Consider the following 23,264-nt stretch of genomic DNA (forward strand, 5'->3'; position numbering starts at 1 on the left):
AATCTTCTCGCATATCTGCCTTTCTCGCTCCTTTAATAGAGCCTGTATTAGGGTAAGCATCTCCTTCATGACAGAGGATGTCAGTATACTCTGTTCACCCGGTATCCCGGGGGGGGAGCTGGCATCTCTCTCCTTGGAGGCCGCCAGAGACACTCAGCGGTCCGGTTGGGAAGTCCTAGTGTGCTTAGTAAAGAAAATTTTTATATAGAGCCATTCAGCTAAGTGTCCTCTATGATATAACATAAAAATTATTGCTGGATGGCTATATGGTCCACAGATTACAGGCGGAATGTAACTCTGAGTAGCAGAGCTCCCAATTTAGCAGCCATCTTAGGCCATAGCCCGGACACGCCCCCCTATTATACTTTATTTATAAAGCGCCAACATATTCTGCAGCGCTGTCCATGGGTACAATTCATTTAAATAAAACAATGATATAAAACTTCTAAGAGACAAGACAACATTTTACACATACAGGAGGGATTGAGGGCCCTATCCCCGTGGGAACTTACAATCTAGATGGGTCGCAGGTTGAGAAACAGGAGGTGAGGACTGCAAGATTGAGAAAGATGTTAATACAGAGTTAGATGAGGGAAATGTTAGGTAAGTGAAATTAATTTATTACTGAGTTGGGTGGTAGGCTTCCCTGAACAGAAAAGTCTTCAGGGAGCATTTAAAGGAAGACAGATTAGGGCAAAGCCTGACAGCATGAGGGAGAGTGTTCCAGAGGGTAGGTGCTGCACGACAGAAGTCCTGCAGTCTAGCATTGGAAGAGGTGATAGTAGCGGATGTAAGGAGCAGGTCATTAGTGGATGTTAGTGGGTGGGCTGGAGTATACTTGAGGACAGGTGAGGGGGGGCTGTAGTATATTTGAGGACAGGTGGGGGGGATGCATTAGTAAGGGCTTTGTAGGTCAGGGTGAGAATTTTGAATTTAATTCTGCTGTGAATGGGGAGCCAATGAAGGGACTCACAGAGAGGTGCAGCAGATACAAAGCGACGGGAAAGGTGGTTTAGCCTGGCAGAGACATTTAGGATGGATTGAAGGCGGGAGAGGCAAGCAAGACAAGGCCAGTAAGTAGGTTATTGCAGTAGTCAAGTCGGGAAATAACAAATAACAAGGGAGTAGTTTTTTTGCTTTGTGGTGTTAGCGCTCAGAGGATGAAGAAAGCGATTGCATGTGGGGGACGAAGGATAGATTTGAGTCAAGTGTAACTCCGAGGCAGCGTACATGGGGCGATGGGGAGATGGTGATGCTGTCGACAGGGATAGAAAAGTCAGAAGTCGGCGAAGAGCTTGAGACCTAGGTATGGTTTTCAACAAAGAATATCATGCGAATGAAACAAAATTAGAAAATAGAAGAAAACTAGAAAGTTGTTTAAATTGGATGTGTTCTCTGACCATAATTGTTTGCCATTTAATATTTTTATCTTAAATATCTTTCTGCCATAAAAAAAGTAATCTAAGATACATGGAAAAGAATAAATCATTACTAAATCATACAGTGTAATAACAGTACTTTTTAATAATTCTGGAATAAATATTTCCCTTACACTACTTTGCTGCTTGAGACCGCGTTGCAGCCCTTTGTGGTAGCTAATTGGTTAACATAAATGTAGCTATTTGTGGTGTTGAAGGAGCCAGCATCAAACAGAAAGGGTTAACTAAACGGAAAAAAAAATACGACGTAGTTGTTATTCATTCACAAAACCCAGAAGTTGAATCCTACCTGCCCTGCAGTGTCATACAGTTCCAGCAGATGCTGTCTCCCTCCAACGGTCACCGTCACTGAAAAACAATACAGGAACATATGTCACTCATTCATCACTCCTGTAGGATACAAATGCTCATCTGAACGTCATATCCTGAAATGATGGCAGTTAAACTCAGCTGACAGATATCATCTTAAACCAGGGGACAATAAATGACACACGTTAAGCAGATGGCACCGGTCACTCTTTCAGCGAGCGGAACGTTGATTGCGCAGCCTGGCAATATTTTTGTCGTTTAATGCACTCTAGAGATATTGAGATTCATTTGGACTTTGCAAATTGAAAACAAAATAAATCCTATAAGTAAACAAAAAGAAAAGAAACGTAACCACAAAACAGCTGTAAAAAAAATTATTCTTTTACGAATTTCAGAGAGTAAAAAGTACAGTTAAAGGGACACAAAATAGAGTGTTTGTATTCTATAAGCTTTCTAGACCTCACACGTCTCATCTACATCAGAGAGAGGTGTTGAAAGCTTGTGGAATACAAAACCTAGATTTTGTTGGTGTCCACTAAAAGGTATCACAATCTACTACTACAAAGAAGATTCTCTGTGGGACCAATACGGCAATAACCCTTTTTCTGGTTAAAGGGACAAAAAAGTTAAACTCTCATGATTGAGTGTAGAATTCAGGAGCCTAACTAAAATACACTGTGCCCCCGGCAAAGGCTGCGATGGGGACAGTGTCCTTTATAGCTGTTTTATATCAACAGAAGCTGAACTAAACGAGCAAGAGATGCTGATTCCCTGTGGTTGCGTTGGCCTTCCCCTTGGCTAGTGCACACCAGAAGATAACCACTTGCTCAGCCTTACTGTACAAATATGGCAGCAGGTTTTTCCCTACACCGGAGCTTGTCCCCATATTGTAAAGTTAAATCCATACCTTTCCCTTACACTGCGAGTGCACAGAGGGGCCAGGCATGAGGCCACCAAACCAATACTATTTACAGGGCCAGATGTTTTTGGTGTGAGCCTGGTGTCAACTGATACCTCTGAGACCCTTGTGGTTAAGTCCCTGGTAAAATTATAATAAAAACAAAACCTTTTCAATTTTACTTCATTGAAACTTTGGTCCGCTCCATAAGAGTATACTGAGGTATGCTCAGGATTGTGCACTTTATCAACAATGTCATAAACACAGAGATTGTGCATGCTCCTGAGCATACCTCAGTATACTTTAATGCAAAGGAATTCAGTTTCATCAAAGGACACAATGAGAAATTGAGGTCAGTTTGATAATAGATTAAACTGGAAAGATTTCTGTATTAATCATAAAGGTTAGTTTTGATTTACGTCTCTTTAACCTACTGCAATGAATGCGAATGTGTAAGCGAATACGCTATGCAGGATTTTGCTTGTTTCATTTAAGGACCACTCAAGTCAAAATGAAACTTTCATGATTCAGACAGAACACACAATTATTCACATCCAATATCTAAACATATACACTTTCTGAGGTACCAGCTGCTACTGAGCATGTGCAAGAACACACAGAATATATGCATTTGTGATTGGCTAAAGCCTGTCACGTGATGCAGTAGGCAGAAAAATAAAACTAACTTTGAAATTTGTCAGAAAAAAATCTACTTGTGAAATTCAAAGTAATTGCTTTTGCATTGTCTATTTATTATGCATTTATTGATTATGCAATTCAACTGTGTTTAGATTTCCTTGAAAGTCTTTCTTTAAATAGTTTACAAACACCAGAAAAGCTTATGCAGAGATTAAACGCTCCAATCTGTGGGATTTGTGTAGCACAAAGAGAGAAATGTTTAGCTTGAAATGCTGCAAGATACAAGTAAACTCCTCTGTGCTCACATTTGCCTGTGATTAGATTACAGTCCCGCCAAAAGGAACGCAACACTGAGTCTGCAGTTCTGTTCGTCTCTTTAAAAGTAGTAATTACTAAATGCCACTAGGGGATGCAGAGTAAATTAATCCTCAGATGAATTAGAATCCAATTAACCCCAAAATACTTGTTTAATCCACAATTAGAAATGTGCTAAAAGTGTTTATAATATTCTGAAGGGTTTAAAGAGATTTAGGAGTGAATTTGAGACAGTAACATTTTTGCTACCAATACATTTTTCATATTCTGCTTCTTTGGGTTTTGCAAATTATTCAAGCACATGAATATTTATTATCTCGTTCTTTGTTACCAATTGCATAAATAAAACTTTACTTAGTGAAATTAAAATAAAAGACAGCAAAATAGAAAAAAATAGAACCCAACTGTGTTCTGCCAATATTAACAACAATTACAAGAATATCTTATAGCATTATTATAGAATTAGCTTCCTATTAACCCCAAAGTACTTAGCAATAAGAGAGGGCAAAAAACTCTTTACAATGTTTTTGAGGGTCTAGAGAGTAAACGTTTAGTTCAATGGCGCAATCGGACGGGCTGTCATTAGACACCAAGCCCGTGATGTTAAAAAAACTGCCACATCAAAGAGGAAAGCTATACATGCAATGTAAGCAAACTTTTGGGTGCATAAATCACTAATTTCACGTTTTTTAAAGATACGGCTGTCATGTGCAGAATTATGTATAATTTTTTACAACGTTTACTTACTGTAACTTTAAAGAGACATAGGAGAGAATTTGATTGAGACAGTAACATATTTTTGTGCAACAAAATATGTTTTTCATATTTTTTTATTCTACCACTAGTCCTAAAGCCTGTGTACACGGGCCATTTTTTGCAGTACAGCGGTCCCACCCCTTGCTCTCTCTCTCTATCCCCCCTCTCTTTTGCTCTCTCTTTCTCCCCTCTCTTTTGCTCTCTCTTTCTCCCCTCTCTTTTACTCTCTCTCTCTCCCCTCTCTTTTACTCTCTCTCTCTCCCCTCTCTCTTTTGCTCTCTCTCTCCCTCTCTCTTCTGCTCTCTCTCTCCCCCCTCTCTTTTGCTCTCTCTCCCCCCTCTCTTTTGCTCTCTCTCTCCCTCTCTTTTGCTTTCTCTCTCCTCCCTCTCTTTTGCTCTCTCTCTCCCCCTCTCTTTTGCACTCTTTCCCCTCTCTTTTGCGCGCTCTCTCTCCCTCTCTTTTGTGCACTCTCCCTCCACTCTTTTTCTGTCTCTCTCCCCCTCTCTTTTGCTGTCTCTCTCCCCCTCTCTTTTGCTGTCTCTCTGCCCCTCTCTTTTGCTGTCTCTCTCCCCCCTCCCTTTTGCTGTCTCTCTCCCCCCTCTCTTTTGCTGTCTCTCTCCCCCTCTCTTTTGTGCTCTCTCTCCCCTCTCTTTTGCTAACTCTCTCCCCCCTCTCTTTTGCTGTCTCTCTCCTCCCTCTCTTTTGTGCTCTCTCCCCCCTCTCTTTTGCTATCTCTCCCCCCTCTCTTTTGCTGTCTCTCCCCCCTCTCTTTTGCTGTCTCTCTCCCCCCTCTCTTTTGCTGTCTCTCTCCCCCTCTCTCTTTTGCTGTCTTTCTCTCCCTCTCTCTATCCCCCCTCTTCTGCTCTCTCTATCCCTACCTCTTTAGAGCTCTCTGTCTCTTAGCAGCCGGCCCCGGTATCTGGCCCCGCCCGGCACCACCCGCGTCACGCCCGGCCCGCCCATATCACGCCAGGCCATGCCCACCCATCCGGCCACACCCACTCCGCAAACACACTTGACCTTTTATTATATAGGATTACTAGAAGAGACCATTGGTTGTCACTTGAAAGTGATACTACGGGTGTCAACAGACAGTAAGATTAGGGCGATATTATCAATTGAACAGATAAGGAAGTAAAACATTTAATTTTTATTGAATTTACTTTTGTTATCCATTTTATATTTTACTCTTGGTATCTTATATTAAAACAGACAAGACACATGCATGCACTTGAGTCTACCTCAGTATGCTTGCATGGAAATGAACCTCAATTTTAACAAATGAGACCAAGAGAAAGAGGGGAATTTGATAATAGATTTAAACTGGAAAGTTAAAAAAATTGTTTGCTCAATCTGAATCATGACAGTTTCAATTTAAAGTCCATGCACCTTACATTAAAGGGACATGGAACCCAAAAATTTTCTTTCATGATTAAGACAGGGGTTTATTGCAGGTGTGTGCACTTGTGTGCGAACAATAAGGGGTTTATTGCAGGTGTATTTACTTGTGTGCTAGCAATAAGGGGTTTATTGCAGGTGTATGCACTTGTGTGCGAGCAATAAGGGGTTTATTGCAGGTGTGTGCACTTGTGTGCGAGCAATAAGGGGTTTATTGCAGGTGTGTTCACTTGTGTGCGAGCAATAAGGGGTTTATTGCAGGTGTGTGCACGTGTGTGCGAGCAATAAGGGGTTTATTGCAGGTGTATGCACTTGTGTGCGAGCAATAAGGGGTTTATTGCAGGTGTATACACTTGTATGCGAGCAATAAGGGGTTTATTGCAGGTGTATGCACTTGTGTGCGAGCAATAAGGGGTTTATTGCAGGTGTATGCACTTGTGTGCTAGCAATAAGGGGTTTATTACAGGTGTGTGCACTTGTGTGCGAGCAATAAGGGGTTTATTGCAGGTGTGTGCACTTGTGTGCTAGCAATAAGGCGTTTATTACAGGTGTGTGCACTTGTGTGCGAGCAATAAGGGGTTTATTGCAGGTGTGTGCACTTGTGTGCGAGCAATAAGGGGTTTATTGCAAGTGTGTGCACTTGTGTGCAAGCAATAAGGGGTTTATTGCAGGTGTGTGCACTTGTGTGCAAGCAATAAGGGGTTTATTGCAGGTTTATGCACTTGTGTGCAAGCAATAAGGGGTTTATTGCAGGTGTGTGCACTTGTGTGCTAGAAATAAGGGGTTTATTGCAGGTTTATGCACTTGTGTGCAAGCAATAAGGGGTTTATTGCAGGTGTGTGCACTTTTGTGCTAGAAATAAGGGGTTTATTGCAGGTTTATGCACTTGTGTGCGAGCAATAAGGGGTTTATTGCAGGTGTGTGCACTTGTGTGCTAGAAATAAGGGGTTTATTGCAGGTTTATGCAGTTGTGTGCGAGCAATAAGGGGTTTATTGCAGGTGTATGCACTTGTGTGTGAAAAATAAGGGGTTTATTGCAGGTGTATGCACTTGTGTGCGAGCAATAAGGGGTTTATTGCAGGTTTATGCACTGGTGTGCGAACAATAAGGGGTTTATTGCAGGTTTATGCACTCTCTCCCCCTCTCTTTTGTGCACTCTCCCTCCACTCTTTTTCTGTCTCTCTCCCCCTCTCTTTTGCTGTCTCTCTCCCCCTCTCTTTTGCTGTCTCTCTGCCCCTCTCTTTTGCTGTCTCTCTCCCCCCTCTCTTTTGCTGTCTCTCTCCCCCCTCTCTTTTGCTGTCTCTCTCCCCCTCTCTTTTGTGCTCTCTCTCCCCTCTCTTTTGCTAACTCTCTCCCCCCTCTATTTTGCTGTCTCTCTCCTCCCTCTCTTTTGTGCTCTCTCCCCCCTCTCTTTTGCTATCTCTCCCCCCTCTCTTTTGCTGTCTCTGTCCCCCTCTCTTTTGCTGTCTCTCCCCCCTCTCTTTTGCTGTCTCTCTACCCCCTCTCTTTTGCTGTCTCTCTCCCCCTCTCTCTTTTGCTGTCTTTCTCTCCCTCTCTCTATCCCCCCTCTTCTGCTCTCTCTATCCCTACCTCTTTAGAGCTCTCTGTCTCTTAGCACCACCCGCGTCACCCGGCACCACCCGCGTCACGCCCATTGCATCAGCCAATCAGATTTTCTCTACCTTAATTCCGATTGGCTGAAAGAATCCTATCAGCCAATTGGAATTTGAGGGACGCCATCTTGGATGACGTCACTTAAAGGAATATCCATTCGTCGGGTAGGTGTCGTTGGAAGAGGATGGCTCTGCGTCGGCTCGTTTGAAGAAGGCTCCCCTCAGCTCCAGATGGATGAAGATTGAAGAGGCCGCCTGGATGAAGACTTCTATCGGATGGAAGACCTCTTCAGCGCCCTTTGGATGATGACTTCGGCCACTCCGGATGTCCTCTTTTGTTCCATCGGTGGCCAGCTGGCTGAAGACGACTCAAGGTAGGGAGATCTTCAGGGGGTTAGCGTTAGGTTTTTTTAAGGGGGGTTTGGGTGGGTTAGAGTAGGGGTATGTGGGTGGTGGGTTTTAATGTTGGGGGGTTGTATTTTTTTTACACGCAAAAGAGCTGATTACTTTGGGGCATGCCCCGCAAAAAGTCCTTTTAAGGGCTGGTAAAAGAGCTGGTTACTTTTTAATGTAGAATAGGGTAGGGCATTTTTTATTTTGGGGGGCTATGTTATTTTATTAGGGGGCTTAGATTAGGTGTAACTTATTTTTTTTTATTTTTTGTAACTTTGTTTTTTTTATTTTTTGTTCTTTAGTTAGTTTATTTAATTGTATTTAATTTTAGGTATTTGTAGTTAATTAATTTAATCTATTTAATGATAGTGTAGTGTTAGATTTAATTGTAACTTAGGTTAGGATTTATTTTACAGGTAATTTTGTATTTCTTTTAGCTAGGTAGTTATTAAATAGTTAATAACTATTTAATAACTATTCTAACTAGCTAAAATAAATACAAAGTTACCTGTAAAATAAATGTAAATCCTAAAATAGCTACAATGTAATTATTAATTACATTGTAGCTATCTTAGGGTTTATTTTACAGGTAAGTATTTAGTTTTAAATAGGAATAATTTATTTAATGATAGTGTAGTGTTAGGTGTAATTGTAACTTAGGTTAGTTTTTATTTTACAGGTAAATTTCTTTATTTTAACTAGGTAGCCGAACTTAGGCCTAGATTTAGAGTTTGGCGGTAGCCGTGAAAACCAGCGTTAGAGGCTCCTAACGCTGGTTTTAGGCTACCGCTGGTATTTGGAGTCAGTCAAAAAAGGGTCTAACGCTCACTTTTCAGCCGCGACTTTTCCATACCGCAGATCCCCTTACGTAAATTGCGTATCCTATCTTTTCAATGGGATCTTTCTAACTCCGGTATTTAGAGTCGTGTCTGAAGTGAGCGTTAGAATTCTAACGACAAAACTCCAGCCGCAGAAAAAAGTCAGTAGTTAAGAGCTTTCTGGGCTAACGCCGGTTTATAAAGCTCTTAACTACTGTGCTCTAAAGTACACTAACACCCATAAACTACCTATGTACCCCTAAACCGAGGCCCCCCCACATCGCCGACACTCGATTACATTTTTTTAACCCCTAATCTGCCGACCGCCACCTACGTTATACTTATGTACTGCTGCCCCTAACACCGCCGACCCCTATATTATATTTATTAACCCCTAACCTGCCCCCCACAACGTCGCAGCCAGCTACCTACACTTATTAACCCCTAATCTGCCATCCGCACGCCGCCGCCAGCTACATTATAGCTATGTACCCCTAATCTGCTGCCCCTAACACCGCCGACCCCTATATTATATTTATTAACCCCTAACCTGCCCCCCACAATGTCGCAGCCAGCTACCTACACTTATTAACCCCTAATCTGCCGTCCGCACGCCGCCGCCAGCTACATTATAGCTATGTACCCCTAATCTGCTGCCCCTAACACCGCCGACCCCTATATTATATTTATTAACCCCTAATCTGCCCTCCCTAACATCGCCGACACCTAACTTCAAACATTAACCCCTAATCTGCCGACCGAATCTCACCGCTATTCTAATAAATGTATTAACCCCTAAAGCTAAGTCTAACCCTAACACTAACACCCCCCTAACTTAAATATAATTTTAATCTAACGAAATTAATTAACTCTTATTAAATAAATTATTCCTATTTAAAGATAAATACTTACCTGTAAAATAAATCCTAATATAGCTACAATATAAATTATTATTATATTATAGCTATTTTAGGATTTATATTTATTTTACAGGTAACTTTGTATTTATTTTAACCAGGTACAATAGCTATTAAATAGTTAAGAACTATTTAATAGCTAAAATAGTTAAAATAATTACAAAATTACCTGTAAAATAAATCCTAACCTAAGTTACAATTAAACCTAACACTACACTATCAATAAATAAATTAAATAAAATACCTACAATTATCTACAATTAAACCTAACACTACACTATCAATAAATTAATTAAATAAAATACCTACAATTATCAAAAAATTAAACCTAACACTACACTATCAATAAATTAATTAAATACAATACCTACAAATAACTACAATGAAATAAACTAACTAAAGTACAAAAAATAAAAAAGAATTAAGTTACAAAAAATAAAAAAATATTTACAAACATAAGAAAAATATTACAACAATTTTAAACTAATTACATCTACTCTAAGCCCCCTAATAAAATAACAAAGCCCCCCAAAATAAAAAAATGCCCTACCCTATTCTAAATTACTAAAGTTCAAAGCTCTTTTACCTTACCAGCCCTGAACAGGGCCCTTTGCGCGGCATGCCCCAAGAAATTCAGCTCTTTTTCCTGTAAAAAAACCCATACAATACCCCCCCCAACATTACAACCCACCACCCACATACCCCTAATCTAACCCAAACCCCCCTTAAATAAACCTAACACTAAGCCCCTGAAGATCTTCCTACCTTATCTTCACCATACCAGGTATCACCGATCCGTCCTGGCTCCGATATCTTCATCTAAGCCCAAGCGGGGGCTAGACATCCATCATCCGACGGCTGAAGAAGTCCAGAAGAGGCTCCAAAGTCTTCATCCTATCCGGGAAGAAGAGTAGATCCGGACCAGCAACCATCTTCTTCCAAGCGGCATCTTCTATCTTCATCCGATGAGGACCGGCTCCATCTTGAAGACCTCCACCGCGGACCCATCTTCTTCCGACGACGACTTCCCGACGAATGACGGTTCCTTTAAGGGACGTCATCCAAGATGGCGTCCCTCGAATTCCGATTGGCTGATAGGATTCTATCAGCCAATCGGAATTAAGGTAGGAAAATTCTGATTGGCTGATGGAATTAGCCAATCAGAATCAAGTTCAATCCGATTGGCTGATTCAATCAGCCAATCAGATTGAGCTCGCATTCTATTGGCTGTTCCAATCAGCCAATAGAATGCGAGCTCAATCTGATTGGCTGATCGGATCAGCCAGTCGGATTGAACTTGATTCTGATTGGCTGATTCCATCAGCCAATCAGAATTTTCCTACCTTAATTCTGAAGATAGAAGATGCTGCTTGGAAGAAGATGGTTGCTGGTCCAGATCTACTCTTCTTCCCGGATAGGATGAAGACTTTGGACCCTCTTCTGGACTTCTTCAGCCATCGGATAATGGATGTCTAGCCCCCGCTTGGGCTTAGATGAAGATATCGGAGCCAGGACGGATCGGTGATACCTGGTATGGTGAAGATAAGGTAGGAAGATCTTCAGGGGCTTAGTGTTAGGTTTATTTAAGGGGGGTTTGGGTTAGATTAGGGGTATGTGGGTGGTGGGTTGTAATGTTGGGGGGGGGTATTGTATGTTTTTTTTTACAGGAAAAGGAGCTGAATTTCTTGGGGCATGCCCCGCAAAGGGCCCTGTTCAGGGCTGGTAAGGTAAAAGAGCTTTGAACTTTAGTAATTTAGAATAGGGTAGGGCATTTTTTTATTTTGGGGGGCTTTGTTATTTTATTAGGGGGCTTAGAGTAGGTGTAATTAGTTTAAAATTGTTGTAATATTTTTCTTATGTTTGTAAATATTTTTTTATTTTTTGTAACTTAGTTCTTTTTTATTTTTTGTACTTTAGTTAGTTTATTTCATTGTAGTTATTTGTAGGTATTGTATTTAATTAATTTATTGATAGTGTAGTGTTAGGTTTAATTGTAGATAATTGTAGGTATTTTATTTAATTAATTTATTGATAGTGTAGTGTTAGGTTTAATTGTAACTTAGGTTAGGATTTATTTTACAGGTAATTTTGTAATTATTTTAACTATTTTAGCTATTAAATAGTTCTTAACTATTTAATAGCTATTGTACCCGGTTAAAATAAATACAAAGTTACCTGTAAAATAAATATTAATCCTAAAATAGCTACAATGTAATTATAATTTATATTGTAGCTATATTAGGATTTATTTTACAGGTAAGTATTTAGCTTTAAATAGGAATAATTTATTTAATAAGAGTTAATTTATTTCGTTAGATTTAAATTATATTTAAGTTTGGGGGGTGTTAGTGTTAGGGTTAGACTTAGCTTTAGGGGTTAATACATTTATTAGAATAGCGGTGAGCTCCGGTCGGCAGATTAGGGGTTAATGTTTGAAGTTAGGTGTCGGCGATGTTAGGGAGGGCAGATTAGGGGTTAATACTATTTATTATAGGGTTAGTGAGGCGGATTAGGGGTTAATAACTTTATTATAATAGCGGTGCGGTCCGGTCGGCAGATTAGGGGTTAATTAGTGTAGGCAGGTGGAGGCGACGTTGTGGGGGGCAGATTAGGGGTTAATAAATATAATATAGGGGTCGGCGGTGTTAGGGGCAGCAGATTAGGGGTACATAGGGATAATGTAAGTAGCGGCGGTTTACGGAGCGCCAGATTAGGGGTTAAAAATAATATGCAGGGGTCAGCGATAGCGGGGGCAGCAGAATAGGGGTTAATAAGTGTAAGGTTAGGGGTGTTTAGACTCGGGGTACATGTTAGGGTGTTAGGTGCAGACGTAGGAAGTGTTTCCCCATAGACAACAATAGGGCTGCGTTAGGAGCTGAACGCGGCTTTTTTGCAGGTGTTAGGTTTTTTTTCAGCTCAAACAGCCCCATTGTTTCCTATGGGGGAATCGTGCACGAGCACGTTTTTGAGGCTGGCCGCGTCCGTAAGCAACTCTGGTATCGAGAGTTGAAGTTGCGTTAAATATGCTCTACGCTCCTTTTTTGGAGCCTAACGCAGCCATTTGGTGGACTCTCAATACTAGAGTTATTTTAAAGGTGCGGCCAGAAAAAAGCCAGCGTTAGCTACGCGGGTCGTTACCGACAAAACTCTAAATCTAGCCGTTAGTACAGAACATCTGGAGTGACGTAAGAATCGATCTGTGTCGGACTGAGTCCGGCGGATCGTTGCTTACGTCACTATATTCTACTTTTGCCGGGCTGTAGTGCTTGATAACTACAGCAAATCAGCCTCGCCACAAATATGCTGCGGAATTCCAGCGTATTTGAGGTTGACGGCTTGATAACTAGAGGCCTATGTGTTATATAACAGTGTTCTGCACTTCCATTTCTAACAGCAAATGAGAAGCTCACAATTTTCAGAGTGAAAATTCAGGAAAAGGGGATAAAATAAACAATGAAAGTATAGTGCAAAGTGTTTTATATACAATTTATCATTTTGTAGGAGCAACTCAAAGTGTTTAATGTCCCTTGGGTTTGGAAGATATATTAAAGGGACAGTAAGATCAAAATTACATTTTTATGATACATATAGAGCAGCATTTTTATACAACTTTCCAATTTACTTCTGTTATCAAATTTGCTTTCTTCTCTTGGTATCTTTTATTGAAGAGTAAAACTAGGTAGGCTCATAAGCGCTCAGGAGTGCGCACGTGTCTTTAGTACTCTATGGCAGCAGTGTTTTGCAACATTATTTATAGCTTTGCATGTGCACACTCCTGAGCTCTTATGAGCCCACCTAGTTTTACTCACAGTCACAAAAGTGACTATTAAACTTTCACAATTTGGATAAAACGTGACATTTTAAACAACTTCCAAATTTATTTTTATTATGTAATTTACTTTGTTCCCATGATATCCTTTGTTGAAAAGCATACCTAGGAAGGATGCGGAGCAACTATGCACTACTGGGAGCTAGCTTCTGACTGGTGGTTGCACATATATGCCTCTTGTCATTGGCTAACCCTATGAGTTCAGCTACCTCCCAGTAGTGCGTTGCTGCTCCTTCAACAAAAGATAACAAAAGAATGAAGCAAATTAAATTACAGAAGTAAATTGATGTGTCGTTTGCAAGTGATACTGGCGCTAAAATAAAAAACTCTAACAAATATAAAGCCTTGTATTTCTCCTTTAGGATGTCCGTTTAATAAACATCTCTCGTAACACAGAGTGTAGAAAGCTTTGATGTTGGGGCCTCGTTGCTCCCTTTCATGACATCCGCTGTGAGCTCGCTTCAGTGTCAGATACAATCCCACCACTGACGGATATATTGTTGCTAGTACAAGCTCTCATGCAGTTGTTTGCCTTGGGTGTGTTTATACGATTAAGGCTCAGTCAGCAGCCGGCACGTCAGCAAGGAAGATGCCCTATAAACAGACCACAGCTGCTATGGAAACTGATTTAGCTGACTAGGCAAATGGTCTATCACTAATAAAAAAAGACTCAATAACCTGCTATAAGCATCAAAATATGTAATAGCAAAGATATAAATAAATGCTTCTTATTCCCCATGAGTCCTAGTAAATTTAGTTTACATCTGTGGTTCTACAGGAACATGAAGCCTACAATTTTTATTTCATGACTTAGGACAGAACATGCAATTTGAAACAACTTTCTAATTTACTTTTATTGTCAACTTTTCTTTGTTCTTTTGGTATCATTTGTTCAAAAGCAAGGACATAAGCTGAGGAGCCTGCACGTGTCACTGTGGTGCACTATATATGGCAGCAGTTTGGCAAAAATCGTATCCATTTATTGAGAATCTAACTGCAGCATTTTTATAATGTTATAGGGACAGCCTGGGAACAATTATTACAAGAATAACCTGATATTTGTTTTAGCTGGGAATAAATAAAGTTATAAAGTTAGATTGGTCAACTCTTTCCACTCTTTATTAACCCCTTCACTACTGGGACTTTCAGAGAAAAACTTGTCCAAAATACCACAGAATTTTTAGCATTTTTGCTATCACTCCATTTAAACAGAAATAGAGCCTTGTTTTTTTTTATTTACCTGTCAAAACTATATATATATTTTTAAGTAGACAACCCAAGGTATTGATCTAGGCCCATTTTGGTATATTTCATGCCACCATTTCACTGTCAAATGCGATCCCAAACTTTGGGTTTCTCACTGAAATTATTTACATACCGCTTGTGCAATCATGGCACACATGGTTGTAAAAGCTTCTCTGAGACCCCCTTTGTTCAGAAATAGCAGAAATATATGGCTTTGCCATTGCTTTTTGGTAAATAGAAAGCCACTAATTGCAGCTGCGCCCCACACTTTTATTATTCCCGACAGTGAAGGGGTTAATTAGGTAGCTTGTAAGGTTAGTTTTAGTTTTAGTGTGGAGCAGGGGTATCAAGCTTATTGTATCCTGGGGCCACTATCAAAGGGTTCTTCTTCCATGGGGGCCACGTGAACAGAGTGAATGCTCTGGAGCTAAATATAATAGAAAATAGAAGTGACATTTACCGAAGTAGTACTGCATAGCAGGAGCTGTAGTCCAAAAGAGACATACATAGTGTTTATCTTGTGAGTGGCTAGTGAAATAGTCATTCTGGAACTGAATAAAAAGTGACATTTATTCATACAGTGCATAATGGAAGTCTTACACTGGACATACATGTCAAAACAAGGAATCACAATCTTAAGTTAGAGGATAGCAGATTCAGGAGAAATGTGAGGATTTTTTTTTTAAAGAAAGGGTAGTGGATTCATTGAATAAACTTCCAAAAGAGATGGTAAACACAAAGGCCTAGATTACGAGGTTTGCGTTAGAAGCTGATTTGTGCTAATGAGCAGTTTATGCTCACCACTCACTTACAGACAGTGCTGGTATTACCGGTTTTTCCAAACCCGGTATTAACCGCAAAAAAGTGAGCGTAGAGCAAAATTTAGCTCCACATCTCACCTCAATACCAGCGCTGCTTACGTTAGCGGTGAGCTGGTTGTACGTGCTCCTGCATGATTTCCTCATAGGGATCAATGGGGGAGAGCCGGCTGAAAAAAAACCCCTAACACCTGCAAAAAAGCAGCGTAAAGCTCAGTAACGAAGCCCCATTGATTCCTATGGGGAAAATACATTTATGTCTACACCTAACACTCTAACATGAACCCCGAGTCTAAACAACCCTAATCTTACACTTATTAAATCCTAATCTGTCGCCCCCAACATCGCCGACACCTACATTATACTATTAACCCCTAATTTGCCACTCCGGACACCGCCGCCACCTGCATTATACTTATGAACCCCTAATCTGCTGCCCCCAACATCGCCGACACCTACATACTATTTATTAACCCCTAATGTCGCCGCAACCTACCTAAATTTATTAACCCCTAATCTGCTGACCCCAACGTCGCCGCCACTATATTAAAGTTATTAACCCCTAAACCTAAGTCTAACCCTAACCCTACACCCCTAACTGAAATATAATTTAAATACATATAAAATAAATATCATTAACTAAATTATTCCTATTTAAAACTAAATACTTACCTATAAAATAAACCCTAAGCTAGTTACAATATAACTAATAGTTACATTGTATCTAGCTTAGGGTTTATTTTTATTTTACAGGCAAGTTTGTATTTATTTTAACTAGGTAGAATAGTTACTAAATAGTTATTAACTATTTAATAACTACTTAGCTAAAATTAAGACAAAAGTACCTGTAAAATAAAACCTAACCTAAGTTACAATTACACCTAACACTACACTATAATTAAATAAATTAACTACATTAAATAAAATTATCTAAAGTACAAAAAAACAAACACTAAATTACAGAAAATAATAAAAAAATTACAAGATTTTTAAACTAATTACACTTAATCTAATCCCCCTAACAAAATAAAAAAGCCCCCCCAAAATAAAAAAGCCCTACCCTACACTAAATTACAAATAGCCCTTAAAAGGGCCTTTTGCGGGGCATTGCCCCAAAATAATCAGCTCTTTAACCTGTAAAAAAATATATAAATCCCCCCCCCACATTAAAATCCACCACCCACACAACCAACCCTACTCTAAAACCCACCCAATCCCCCTTTAAAAAAAACTAACACTAACCCCCTGAAGATCACCCTACCGGGAGACGTCTTCATCCAAGCCAGGCAGAAGTGGTCCTCCAGACGGGCAGAAGTCTTCATCCAGACGGCATCTTCCATCTTCATCCATCCGTCGCAGAGCGGGTCCATCTTCAAGATGGTGTCCCTTCAATTCCGATTGGCTGATAGAACTCTAACAGCCAATCGGAATTAAGGTAGAAAAAATCCTATTGGCTGATGCAATCAGCCAATAGGATTGAGCTGGTATTCTATTGGCTGTTCCAATCAGCCAATAGAATGCGAGCTCAATCCTATTGACTGATTGAATCAGCCAATAGGATTTTTTCTACCTTAATTTCGATTGGCTGATAGAATTCTATCAGCCAATCAGAATTGAAGGGACTCCATCTTGGATGACATCACTTAAAGGTACCGTCATTTAGTAAGAAGACTCCGGATGAAGAGGATGCTCCGCATCGGATGTCTTCAAGATGGACCCGCTCCGCGCCAGATGGATGAAGATAGAAGATGCTGTCTGGATGAAGACTTCTGTCCGTCTGGAGGACCACTTCTGCCCGTCTTGGATGAAGACTTCTTCCCGTCTGGAGGACCACTTCTGCCCAGTTGGATGAAGACGTCTCCCGGTAGGGTGATCTTCAGGGGGTTAGTGTTTTTTTAAGGGGGGATTGGGTGGGTTTTAGAGTAGGGATGGTTGTGTGGGTGGTGGGTTTTAATGTTGGGGGGGATCTGTAATTTGTTTTACAGGTAAAAGAGCCGATTACTTTGGGGCAATGCCCCGCAAAAGGCCCTTTTAAGGGCTATTTGTAATTTAGTGTAGGGTAGGGTTTTTTATTTATTTTGGGGGGGGGGGGCTTTTTTATTTTGTTAGGGGGATTAGATTAGGTGTAATTAGTTTAAAAATATTGTAATTTGTTTATTATTTTCTGTAATTTAGTGGGTTTTTTTTTGTACTTTAGATAATTTTATTTAATTTAGGGAATTAATTTAATTATAGTGGTAGTGTTAGGTGTAATTGTAACTTAGGTTAAGTTTTATTTTACAGGTAAATTTGTATTTATTTTAACTAGGTAGTTATTAAATAGTTAATAAATATTTAATAACTATTCTACCTAGTTAAAATAAATACAAACTTGCCTGTAAAATAAAAATAAACCCTAAGCTAGCTACAATGTAATTATTAGTTATATTGTAGCTAGCTTAGGGTTTATTTTATAGGTAAGTATTTAGTTTTAAATAGGAATAATTTAGTTAATGATAGTTATTGTATTTATTATATTTATTTAAATTATATTTAAGTTAGGTGGGGGTTAGGGTTAGACTTAGATTTAGGGGTTAATAACTTTAATATAGTGGCGGCGACGTTGGGTTGGCAGATTAGGGGTTAATAAATGTAGGTAGGTGTCGGCGATGTTAGGGACGGCAGATTAGAGGTTAATAAAAATTTAACTAGTGTTTGCGAGGCGGGAGTGCGGCGGTTTAGGGGTTAATATATTTATTATAGTGGCGGCGATGTCCGGTTCGGCAGATTAGGGGTTAATTTTTTTTAAAGTGTTTGCGATGTGGGGGGGGGGGCTCGGTTTAGGGGTTAATAGTTAGTTTATGGGTATTAGAGTACTTTTTAGCACTTTAGTTAAGAGTTTTATGCTACAGCGTTGTAGTGTAAAACTCTTAACTACTGACTTTTAAATGTGGTACCAGTCTTGACAGGAGAAGGTGTACCACTCATTTTTTGTCAGACTCGTAATACCAGCGCTATGCAAGTCCCATTGACGTAAGTGGATTTGCAGTGTTTCCGAGTCTGGCCAAAAAAGTGAGCAGTACACCTGTACCTGCAAGACTCGTAATACCAGCGGGCGTTAAAAAGCAGCGTTGGGACTGGCCAATGCTGCTTTTTAAGCCTAACGCAAAACTCGTAATCTAGCCGAAAAACTGTAAGGGAATTAAAAAAAGCCTGGGACGGGGGCGTGTCCAAGCAGCGTTCTGGATAGGACGCACATCCTGAGAGCTCCAAGCAGAAGTTTAATAATCCGCCGATTATTACCTTTACACGGCAGGACTAAATACAAAATACATAAAGGTTTCACAGAACTGCAAACTGTGACCCGTATTATCTTTTTTAGCTGTGTCGACGACGCTGGAGATCCAGTTTGGAAGATAAGGGCCTAAGGCGGCGGCCTATTGATAGGTATTCACCTCCCCCCCGGGAAGAGCCGGGTACTCAGTGCTGCTAGGTAAACTAGCTTACTGAACCTCTTCAACACCCAATTAAACCTGAAAAGTTCTTCAATCCCCGAAGTGGGGGAGTCAGCTTTACCCAACGGAGCATGCTAAACATGGCGGAGTGGAGAAACATGACACGACAAGAGGAACTATTCGCGCAACTTGAACTTTCCATGCTCAGATTAATAGAGAGAGCACCATATGATCACTTGCTAAAACGCTTAAGCCACGATAACGAGACCGCATACATAACGGATTCACAAGAAGGAATGGTGAACGAGAAAGCCAGAGCCGACAATATTCTACACAAAATGGAGAATTTGAACAGCTTGGGGAGCAATCTCCTGGACACCGCTGTGCAGAGTGATACATGTGAGGCGGGCCAGCACCCGGGTCCACAAGAGCTCTTTTTAATTTGGCGGCAGAAAATATCAGGGTCGGCAGAGCTGGCCATAATCGCTTTGGGGGAATCCTAACCTACAAAAGCTGAGATGGGGAACCGAGTGCTGGCTAATGCCCGATCTAAGGAATCACAAACAACACTGGCCAAGCCTTTTACCAACAATCACAGCGGGGCTGACCTCCGAAAAATCAGCGCAATATCACTCATGTCACAGGTCAGCTTTGTATGTCACAGATTTTACCTCCTTGGTGGTGCCCATATCCCGAAAAGAGGGGAAGGGTAGCTTCCAGAGACATCTTTCTGACAAAGTGCGGCTGGTTGTGAATCTAGGGCCGATAGCAACCTCCAGTTAACGTTATATCCCAAGGACTCTGGTAACCTAGCAAGGACTCAATTTATTTTCATAATGTGTGCTATTGATTTGTTTGAAACATATATCTCAGTTGAGCAAACACACTGTATATACATTTAATTGCATATGTTGATTCGTTGATCTGTCTGAAGTTTACCCCTAAGTTAAGTAAATACTTTTTATCCCTCCCTTACTAATCCCTCTAACTGACGATTTTATTATAGATATAACAAACTCACTTTTGGGCAAAGCATTGCAAAGTTCCTGGCCCATAACCCTCCCTCTCACCCTTAGGTACCCCCAATAATGAGTGTCACTGTACCTGTCATAGACCCAAGAGAGACCTGACTGGTTAGAACAGGGAGATCAAGGTATCATACTGAAATTGCTATATTAATTTCTGCCTGCTTTCCTTGCCCAAGGTCCTCTCCCTACCTCCATGCAGAAATGTACTAAGCCTACTTTTGGGCATAACATAGCATAGTTCTTCCGATTATACAAGCATCATACATTGTGTTGCATAGTGGACAGACTGATTCCATGCTAATAATAATGCTAATATAACCCACATAAATTACACTTATCCTACAGTAAGCTTCTTCTCTTGCTAAAATGTCTGTTAATATATATAGGCCCAATATTATCTGAAAATGCATATGTACAATGTTCCTCGCTATACCAGAATCGTCATATTTGTATTGTTTGTCTCCCCCGCCTATAACTCTCTCCCCCACCCCTATATATCAACAGTATTGATTATCAGGGTAGCTATTACAGAACCAAGAGGGGTCTATATAAATAGAAAATTGGAATTCATTCTCTACCCTAAGCATGTTATATGCAACCTGTTTGTTTTCATCTCCCCTAGTTCTCCCCCTCAATGTTATATATTCCCATTATTGCTCATATATATACCCGCCAAAGACCCAAGAGTGGTCTACATAATGAGAAAATTGGGAACAATTAAAGCATACACTGCAATTAATGGGTGTCTTCAAGTGCTGAAATGTCTGCTCATAAGCATGCCTCACACCTTTAAACAGTTTATCCAATGGACTATTGTGATGAAGCATAATATTGTAATAGCTCGGATATATTGTGTGCACATTTGATTTATGCTGTGTATGGTTTTTTTTATCAAAATAAAGCTCTTTTGAAAACTAAAAAAAGCCTGGGACATGCATAACGCTATCCTATGTACTAATAAGTAACATGTAATATGTGTAGACTTGATGGGACATGCATAAGATTAGAAACAGAGAAACATAAGGCTAGATTTAGAGGATTTAGATTTAAGGGGTCCTAACGCTGCTTTTGGCCGCCCGCTGGTATTTAGAGTCAGGCAGGAAAGGGTCTAATGCTCACTTCCTTACCGCGACTCCAGGCTACCGCAGATCCCCTTACACCAATTGCGTATGCTATCTTTTCTATGGGATCTGCCTAACGCCAGTATTTGGACTCTTGGAAGAAGTGAGCGGTAGACCCTCTACCGACAAGACTCCTACCGACAAAAAAAGTCAGTAGTTAAGAGCTTTATGGGCTAACGCCGATTTATAAAGCTCTTAAATACTGTGCTATAAAGTACACTAACACCCATAAACTACCTATGTACCCCTAAACTGAGGCCCCCCCACATCGCCGCCACTATAATAACATTTTTTAACCCCTAATCTGCCGACCGGACACCGCTGCCACCTACATTATAGCTATGAACCCCTAATCTGCTGCCCCTAACATTGCCGACACCTATATTATATTTATTAACCCCTAATCTGCCCCCCCCAACGTCGCCGCTACCTAACTACAAGTATTAACCCCTAATCTGCCGACCGGACCTCGCCACCACTATAATAAATGTATTAACCACTAAACCGCCGCACTCCCGCCTCGCAAACACTATAATAAATATTATTAACCCCTAATCTGCCCTCCCTAACATCGCCGCAACCTACCTACAATTATTAACCCCTAATCTCCCGCCCGCAACGTCGCCGCTACTATAATAAAGTTATTAAACCCTAAACCTAAGTCTAACCCTAACCCTAACACCCCCTAACATAAATATAATTTAAATTAAATGAAATAATATTCCTATTATTAAATAAATTAATCCTATTTAAAACTAAATAATTACCTATAAAATAAACCCTAATATAGCTACAATATAACTAATAATTACATAGTATCTATTTTAGGATTTATATTTATTTTACAGGCAACTTTGTATTTATTTTAACTAGGTACAATAGCTATTAAATAATTAATAATTAATAACTATTTAATAGCTACCTAGTTAAAATAATTTCAAAATTACATGTAAAATACATCCTAACCTAATTTACAAATACACTTAACACTACACTATCATTAAATTAATTAAATAAATTAACTACAATTAGCTAAACTAAAATACAATTAAATACACTAATCTATATTACAAAACAAACAAAAATTTTAATCTAATTACACCTAATCCAAGCCCCCTAATAAAATAAAAAAGCCCCCCAAAATAATAAAATTCCCTACCCTATTCTAAATTACAGAAGTAATCAGCTCTATTACCAGCCCTTAAAAGGGCTTTTTGCGGGGCATTGCCCCAAAGTAATCAGCTCTTTTACCTGTAAAAGAAAATACAATACCCCCCCAACATTACAACCCACCACCCACTTACCCCTATTCTAACCCACCCAAACCCCCCTTAACAAAACCACTAACTAATCACTAACCCCCTGAAGATCTCCCTACCTTGAGTCGTCTTCACTCAGCTGAGCTGAAATCTTCATCCAATCCGTGCGATGTGGTCCTCTATCTGGTAAAAGTCTTGATCCAAGCGGCAAAGAAGAGGTCCTCCATCCGGGCGAAGTCTTGATCCAAGCGGCAAAGAAGAGGTCTTCCATCCAGGCGATGTCTTCTTCCAAGCGGCATCTTCTATCTTCTGTCTTCCGGATCCATCTTCATCCCGCCGACGCGGAACATCCTCCTTCCCCGACGGACTAACGACAAATGAAGGTTCCTTTAAGGGACGTCATCCAAGATGGCGTCCCTCGAATTCCGATTGGCTGATAGAATCCTATTGGCTGATCGGAACAGCCAATAGAATGCAAGCTCAATCTGATTGGCTGATTCAATCAGCCAATCAGATTTTTCCTACCTTAATTCCGATTGGCTGATAGAATCCTATCAGCCAATCGGAATTCGAGGGACGCCATCTTGAATGACGTCCCTTAAAGGAACCTTCATTCGTTGTTAGTCCGTTGGGGAAGGAGGATGTTCCGCGTCAGCGGGATGAAGATGGATCCGGAAGGCAGAAGATAGAAGATGCCGCTTGGAAGAAGACATCGCCCGGATGGAAGACCTCTTCTTTGCTGCTTGGATCAAGACTTCGCCCGGATGGAGGACCTCTTCTTTGCTGCTTGGATCAAGACTTCTACCGGATGGAGGACCACATTGCCCGGATTGGATGAAGACTTCAGTTCGGCTGAATGAAGACGGCTCAATGTAGGGAGATCTTCAGGGGGTTAGTGATAGGTTTTTTAAGGGGGGTTTGGGTGGGTTAGAATAGGGGTATGTGGGTGGTGGGTTGTAATGTGGGGGGTATTGTATTTTTTTTACAGGTAAAAGAGCCGAGTACTTTGGGGCAATGCCCCGCAAAAAGCCCTTT

The 23,264-nt window shown here is 40.4% G+C and overlaps 1 protein-coding gene across 1 annotated transcript in view; it reads right to left on the reverse strand.

Annotated features, from left to right (window-relative positions):
• Positions 1-23,264, reverse strand: part of RHOJ (ras homolog family member J) — a 228,066-nt gene that overhangs the window by 101,179 nt on the left and 103,623 nt on the right. The window contains exon 2 of the mRNA XM_053697285.1: positions 1,729-1,787. Within this exon, the coding sequence (XP_053553260.1) occupies positions 1,729-1,787 (59 nt within the window). The remainder of the gene's footprint in view (positions 1-1,728; positions 1,788-23,264) is intronic.

The sequence above is a fragment of the Bombina bombina genome, chromosome 1 (assembly GCF_027579735.1).
Source record: "Bombina bombina isolate aBomBom1 chromosome 1, aBomBom1.pri, whole genome shotgun sequence".
NCBI classification, from domain to species: Eukaryota; Metazoa; Chordata; class Amphibia; order Anura; family Bombinatoridae; genus Bombina; species Bombina bombina.